We start from the raw sequence: 8,082 nt of genomic DNA on the forward strand, positions 1-8,082 counted from the left end.
TTTATTATCCGAGAAGCTTTTCAAACAAATTAAATATTTTTCAAATGTTTCAAAATGATAAATTAATAAATAAAGCTTTATAAATAAATAAATATCTCAAAGTATATTAATACTTTTTAAAAGACTTACGCTAAACTCTGATACATTTACAAAACCGGTACCAACTATTGGTCACACGCCTAGGCTCTAAGTCGGGGTGTGACAGTGTCCATCTGAGGTGTCAAAAAAACATTACATGGCAGCCAACGTGGATATGGCATTAAACTTAACATATTACATTCATAATTCACAATTTCACACCTAATTCTCCAACAACACACCCAAATCAAAATCTCCAATTTATCTTAAGAACCCTAATTGAATAATCTAATCAATTACAATCTCAAAACCGATTAAAACCCTAATTATCTCTTACACTACGTGAAGCTTCTACCGGAAGCTAACGGATCGATTAAAACCAATTCCGATCGAGTGATGGGATGTACGGCACAGGTGTGGCTGGACGTGAAGATGAACATCGACGGAACCATGCGGTTTACGGCGGACAGTGATTCGGACATCACGAGAGGCTTTTGCTCGTGTTTGATTTCGGTGCTTGAAGGAGCCACGCCGGAGGAGGTGTTGGTGTTGAAGATGGAGGATTTGGGAGATTTGAGTGTTATTGGAGTGAATCTGAACCTTGATGCTAATTCTAGGGTTAATACTTGGCATAATGTGTTGAGTAGTATGCAGAAGAGGACCAAGGCGATTGTCTTAATGTTGTCAATTCTTCTAATGATCTAGGTTTGAGATTGTAATTGATTAGATGATTCAATTAGGGTTCTTGAGATAAATTGGGGATTTTGATTTGGGTGTGTTGTTGGAGAATTAGGTGTGTGAATTATGAATGTAATATGTTAAGTATAATACCATATCCACGTTGGCTGCCATGTAATGTTTTTTTGACACCTCAGATGGACACATCAGCAAATATTTAACGGAGTTAGTACTCTATCAGTTGCGGACTGGTGGAAGAAACGAATGTGAAAGTTGGGATCGTTGACAGCCAAAATGATAGTTGGGACCGGCACCAACAAAAATAAAATAATTGGAACCAATAAAAACCAATTTTCCTAAAATTAATTATCAAAAAATATCAAATCCAATAGAAATTTTTCTTGGCTCCGCCACTATTAAGTGTTAATCATCATGCCGAACAAGTATTTTAGCCTTTTCACTTGGTATCAAAGGTTTCGAACTGAAACATACAAAACCATATTCTAGGGACCTTTACTTGCTGCATGTAACACAAACTTGTAATTAAATATCTAATTATTTGGTTTAACCAAACCTTTGAAACTCATGTTTAGGAAAGGCTGCAACATTATAACAGAAAACTGAAATTATTAAAGTTAAAAAAGCAACTAGAAATCCAACAAACACAGATCATTTGAGGTTAGTGGCGGCTACTGTACAATAACTTCACCGCTCATTCCATCCCCGTTCCCAAATCAAATCAAATCAAAAACCAGTTTGCTCGTTCACCAGGAACTCTATATACGCACACAAACTACCATCACCCTCGGTATCATCATTCCTTCTTCACCTGCCCACTCGATGAACCCCCACCTTTCCCGTTTTGCAGAATAAGACTGTTTGCCACCAACGAGTCGCTCACCAACCCAACGTCCACTTCATCAAAGTTAAGCGACGCTCTCACCTTCTTTGGGCCGACTCCACCATCACTAACATAAAAAAATATTAGAAAACTGGTCTTAACTTTTAACAAACAGAATGATTTATTCTACTGTTGGTTACATACCCGTTCAGGCGATTGTTGATGGCAGTGAGATCCTTTGATGGGCTCTGGTACGCGTGTGTACTCTCCCCGACACACGCATAGTAGCTTTTAGATCCATGCGATATTAGAGCATCCATCTGAACACATAATTATCATATTAACGTTTATGAAAAGGAGCAACTCTAAAAAATAGTAACCAAGTTCAGGTCACTCATAAAATCCTTTGTTCTAGATATTTTACCTGGATAGTAGGTCATGTAGGTTTCTTTTTATTTTTAAATAGTTGACATTGCAAAATAATTTTTAAAAATTGAGAAAAATATATTTTAAATTGCAAAAAATAATAATAATAATCTGGAAAATTGCAAAAAAAAAAAACTGAAAAAATATTATTATTATTTGCATTTTTTTATTTTTATTTTTTTGCATTTTTTACAATTTTTTTTTTCAATTTTTACTAATTTTGCCAATTTTAAAAAAATTATTTTGCAATGTCAGACTATTTAAAAAAAAACTATAACACCTGCTATCAAGGTAAAATATATAGGATTAGAACAAAAAGAAACTTTAGTGACCCGATTTAAACAAAAGATTTTTTAAGTGATCTGATTGGAAAAATTTTCAAACTTGATTACTATTCTACAGAGTAATCCCTTACCTTAAACAAATATTGTAAAAGTATATTACCTTTGTTGAGCGCAATGGAGAGACGTATACATTATGCACTGCAGATACTTTCTTTGGAGACATATCAGGTAGGGTCGGGAATAGAGATACCTTGGGCGAGCCAGGGCATCGACCTAAAAGAACACAGTCAATGCGTTATAAAATGCATATATAATATGAACTATTATACGAGTATAAACATATTACCTTCATCATGATTGTTTGTTTCTGAAACCTGATTAGTGGTTTTAGCAGCTGCTGACGGAGCAAGTTCAACCAACAATGGCTTCACAGACGGAATGAATATTTCATTGTAAAACATGATTATATCGACGTGATTCTGCCCGGTTTTCTGTTGTAAAAAAAATAATTCAAAAAATGTTAAAATAACAAAAAGATGATTTAAAAAGTAGAATGACGAGATAAAGACAGGTGGCGAATGGCGATACCCCGTTGTGGCGAGACGATGACCTGTCGTCAACAAACACGGCACGGAAAACTTGAGGTTTACAATGTGGTTGCTTTCTGTAGTTGAAGATAATTTCTTTGAAAGTTAAGCTCAGTTGAGAAATCTGCAGTTTACGACCGTAATAATATAACATTAATTAGTAACGAATAATTACTATTACTAAATATTGATATTGAGTTTTGACATATGTAAAACAGTAAACCTTTGCAACTCCATATAAACAGCATAGGATGATCTGGTCGATATGGCGGTTGAAAAACAGAGATGTTCGCTGACTCAGAATCTGCTGGAAAAGACAGTATACTCTTTCTCGTATTTCTTGTGACAATTGTAGCCTTTCAACCATCCCGTTGATTCTAACAGCAGCTAACTTCACAATCTGGTCACAACAATAAAAAATATCAGTATTAATTATTAATCATTAGTAAGGATATCAGTATTAATATTATTAAAAGTTAGCATTATCAAATAAAGATGTTCATGCAAAAAAAAATATAAAAATAAATAAATAAATAAAGATAGCTTCTTGTACAAGTTAAAAGATTTCTCACCTTGCTAAAGAACAAATTAACCGATGTCTCTGCACATGTTTCTCCCCTACCAGTTGGATTTGGCCTATTTGGACTGCAAAAAATGAAAAAATGTTAATTCAAGAATTACGTTAATTTAGTAATAATTTGAGATTCTATTAAAAATGAGTTATAAGTTTTACACATCGATTCTTACCTGGCAAATGCGGACTGCAAAGCAGGTGATAACTTTGATTTAAGATTATTGATGCCTAAAAGACGATCTTTAACAGGTGACGCGAACGAATTCCGTTCAACCAAAACGCTTCGATACTCGGTGCAAACCCTTTTTGGTGATAAAAGAATGTTACTCTTACCTAAAAATACGTGCTTGAATGCGTTAGCTCATATAATTAATTATATCCGCATAAATGAAATGTTTTAAAAGTATTAAACAAGCGTTTACCTGGTGAGCTGTCACGTTTCTGCAAAGACGGTACAGGTGGCAACCCTCCACAAGACATATTACTTTGCAGTCCGATCGCATCCAACGACGGCATGGGATCCGCCAACAGCCCACGACGGTTAATTTCTGCAGAAAGCACGGGTCTTGCAACTGTCAAAGAGTTGTACAATGACGAGCCTTTTTCCCAAACCATACTTTCTAGAAGCCGTTCTTCTAACGAATTCAAATGCCGCCTTAATTCGCGAGGTAGAGATTCTTCATGTCTGATGAAACTTTCTATAACTTTACTTGAATCAAAAGCAGTTATTCCCGTTCTTTCCAAAACAGCCGGAAACAACATAGTAACTGTTTTATGAGTGGCGAGAACAAGTTCAGCTGAGCACGCGAGCATACACCTATGAAACCGTTCGTTCGTTAACAACGAGGTTAAATTATTCTCGTTTAGTATCTGGGACTCTGCTGTACACATTGCTTGCAGTACACGATAGTATAACTTCAACGCTTCGAGTCTACGCTGTTCCGCCCAAATATTATCCATTAAATTCGTACTCTGCATGCTCGAAATTGCATTTCGGTCGCCGATTCCACTGCTGGGAAAGATAGCTTCTAGTATTACACGGGCCCGCTTCACGACATCCGCAGTTACATCCTTGTCACATGATGCCAAAAACCGTTCAAGCTCTATTGATGGTTTTGATAGAAGTGGAGACACGATTGTCCGCAGCCATTTTGCGGTGGTCATTGCTGTGCTGACAGGTGTACCCTTAATCTTTGATGGAGATCTGTACGGTGAAAGCGGGCTTGTTATTGTCTTTGTTGGTGACGTCATTAAGTCAAACTTCCTCTACAAAAAGTCAAACTAGTAATAAGTATTTTACAATTTACATGTCGGTATTTAGTAGTTTAGCACTAATATAGTAATAGTAATATATATACCTTAGTACCACTCATTAATTGCACCACCAGATAAGCTGCTAGAACCGAGTAAACTTTCCTCGTCATTAATGAACAATTTTTCATCTATTTCGCCTTCTTGACATATTGCTTTATTGTAATCTTCTTCTAAAACTTTCAAACCGGAAGACAAAGACGACTCCTCTAATAAATCTTCAAAATGCGTTAAACCATCTGCATTTGTAATCATGTAATTTTTTACTACATATGTCACATATGTCATACAATAATTAAAAATTTATAATAAATGATGTAATTTCAAAGTATTTAAAATATGCTAAACCTGTGTCGATGTTGTCCAAGTTTCCATTTTTACATTCGGAAGCTAAGCAAGGTTTTTTCTTCAAAATTTCTGCCACTACATCATTGGTTTTTACCATTAATTTTCTTAATTCTTCTTCTGATGTCTCGTACATGACGCACAGTGATGCAAGTAAGTCAACACCTTTACCATCCTTTTTAACTGCAAGTTATCCATGTTTTTACAAAGTCAAAGTAAGTTAAAGCAAAACTTATAATAAATCAAGGTGAACGATGAAATAGTTACCAAAGCGCGAAGAGTCATTAATCGAAATCTTTCGGAAGTGAGCTGGGATATGAATAATCAAAATTGCCTGCCAAAGATATTTAACGTCAATGATATAAGTTAATAATGATTAGTTTATATGTAACGGTTAAGTGTCACAAACCAGAATAGAGACTATTCCATTAGTGCAAGTGACCAAGTCCTTGTTACGACTAAACGCATGGACTCGCAGAGCTAAAAATAACAGCCATCCGAAACGATGACAGCTGGAAATGTAATCTTGAGAGTTAGCGTCAACTGACTGACCATCAGCAAGATCAGGACTTGCTAGAAAAAGTGTTTGAAATGCCCGTTTATAGTACCTAGCATTATAAATAAACAAATATATATTACAAACTGTATATCCATAAAACTTTGCATTAGCAAATAACAACATAGATACGACAAAAGAATAAAGGTACTCACTTGCTTAAAAGAGTGAGATGCACAAAATTAGCCTGCAACTCTTTTGCCTAATTAAAAAATAAAAAAAATCAGAAAACTTAATACAAAATCAAAAAACTTAATTTAGTTATACCTGAAGTCGAGTTTCCCAATCAGAACCGTAAAGATTGCTTAATACAGGACCAGCCTTGACCATAAATTGAGGTAGTTCTTTGAAGAAATCCACATAACTGAGACGAAAAAAAATGATAATTTAATCAGCAAAAGTTAAAATTCAAAAAAAAAATTACTCAGTTCAATCGCAACATACTTAAGTTTTGCCACTCGGAGTATTTGACACAAGTTGAAGTTATTCTCGTTAGTATTATTAGCAGCATCTTCTGTGGCATCTTTTTGGCTTAATCTTTTCAATGAGAACAAAATAAATGCGAACCAGTAGTGCTCCGCTTCCTCGGGCTGATCGAATAAATACAAAAGTTAACGTCAGCAATTTAATAAAAATAGATGTTCCCTCAATTCGAAAGCGAGATATAAATGTTCATTTAATCCCTTCGGGAAACAATCAAGATTCGATTCCTATCTAGCTTTACAAAATTACATTATCATTAATTCATTATTAGCATCACCTTTTGACACTCAATTTTGAGATGTAATTACAATAATAACTAAAAAATATATGAAATTTGTTATAGTTCGTTTAAAAGATGACACAAAACATTATATTACAAATCAGACTAAAAAGCCCTAATTGCTTGTTTGATTCTTTAAAAAAAACAAGAACAATATCTTTTCATACGCATAACAAACTACAAGACTCTAAAAAACATAATTTCTAAGGGCAATATATTAAATCCTTTCAAGAATCAATCAAGATTGCCATCTAGCTTTATAAAATCACATTATCATTACTAGCATCACCTTATGACACTCAATTTTTTGATTTACAATAACCACAAAAAAAATATTAAATTTATCATAATTCCTTTAAAAAGATTATGTAACACATTATTTTACAAATCAGATAAAAAGTGCTAACATTTTCTTTATTCATAACAAAAAACAAAAACAATATCTTTACAGAACAGAAGCATAACCAACAACAAAACTCTAAAAAACATAATTTTTAAGGGCAATACAAAATTAGATGAAACTATAACATTTTATCATCATTATTAGCATCACCTTTTGACACTCAACTTTCATATATAATTACAATAAAAACCAAGAAAAATATGAAATTTGTCACAGTTTGTTCAAAAATATAATGTAAAAACACAAATTTACAAATCAGATAAAAAAAAGCCCTAACTAATTGCATAACTATTAATAAAAAATAAGAATAACATCTATTCATAACCATAAGTTCATAACAAACAACAAGTATATATAAAAAACATAATTTATAAGGGCAATACCGTCCAACTTCCAAGAGTAGAAGCATTAGTCAAGACAGATGCTTGCTTTGATTAAACAACTGCATAGCTTCATCCAATTCCTTATCATTCATTCTTAATTTTCCCTGAACAAGTCAGATTCAACAATAAAATACCAAAAATCAATTCTTGAGAATTTACACCACACAAATTAATAATAATAATAATAACAATCCAATATGCACAAACAAACTAATAAAATAAAAAAGCAAACCTTGCAGAAGTCTTTAAACCGAGCTTCAATAGTAGTAGTATTATTATTATTATTATTATTATTATTATTATTATTATTATTATTATTATTATTAGCTCCAGTTTCAACGGTAGGATTTAACGGCTTCAAATCTTCCATCTGAATCAGTCAAATCGATTCACGCAAATATCGCCACCAAAACCCTAAAAACTAACAGATCTAACAAATTAGACCGTTATTCTTCAAGAAAACCAAAACCCACTAATAATTAACCAAGATCTTCAATACCCAGAACCCTAATAACCCAAATTGACTCAAATCGAATCGAATTGAATCGAACCGATCTATCAAAACCCTAGCTTTCGAATACCCACAAACAAACGGCAGCTGCTGCAGCTGTATCTGTATGTATTGTATTGTATTGTATTGTATGTATGTAATATTAATATTATTATTATTATTATTTTGTGAAATAAAAACCCTATCTTTTATTTTTCCCTCTACTTTTGGGGATCCGGCGGTACGGTAGCGCGGGAAAAACAACAAACATGACATGGCATGATGGGCTAATGTTATGTGTATGTATGATGGGTATACAGCCAATGAGTGATTGACACGTCGCGTGGGGACAATTGTTTTACC

The 8,082-nt window shown here is 33.6% G+C and overlaps 1 protein-coding gene across 1 annotated transcript; it reads right to left on the reverse strand.

Annotated features, from left to right (window-relative positions):
* Nucleotides 1-1,340: 1,340 nt before the first annotated feature.
* LOC143535111 (retinoblastoma-related protein-like) lies at nucleotides 1,341-7,329 on the reverse strand. The gene is given in 19 exon segments (XM_077029447.1): nucleotides 1,341-1,724; nucleotides 1,802-1,917; nucleotides 2,468-2,580; nucleotides 2,654-2,798; nucleotides 2,896-3,018; nucleotides 3,118-3,294; nucleotides 3,467-3,539; nucleotides 3,642-3,801; nucleotides 3,891-4,734; nucleotides 4,827-4,839; nucleotides 4,841-5,018; nucleotides 5,128-5,307; nucleotides 5,392-5,458; nucleotides 5,534-5,732; nucleotides 5,836-5,882; nucleotides 5,948-6,044; nucleotides 6,125-6,270; nucleotides 7,230-7,264; nucleotides 7,267-7,329. Coding segments are annotated over 19 exon segments (2,922 nt in total). The 5' UTR covers nucleotides 7,322-7,329; the 3' UTR covers nucleotides 1,341-1,570.
* Nucleotides 7,330-8,082: the final 753 nt, after the last annotated feature.

This window comes from Bidens hawaiensis, unplaced genomic scaffold (genome assembly GCF_021521415.1).
Source record: "Bidens hawaiensis isolate Kalapana, Puna unplaced genomic scaffold, B.hawaiensis_p1.1 tig00010387_1, whole genome shotgun sequence".
NCBI classification, from domain to species: Eukaryota; Viridiplantae; Streptophyta; class Magnoliopsida; order Asterales; family Asteraceae; genus Bidens; species Bidens hawaiensis.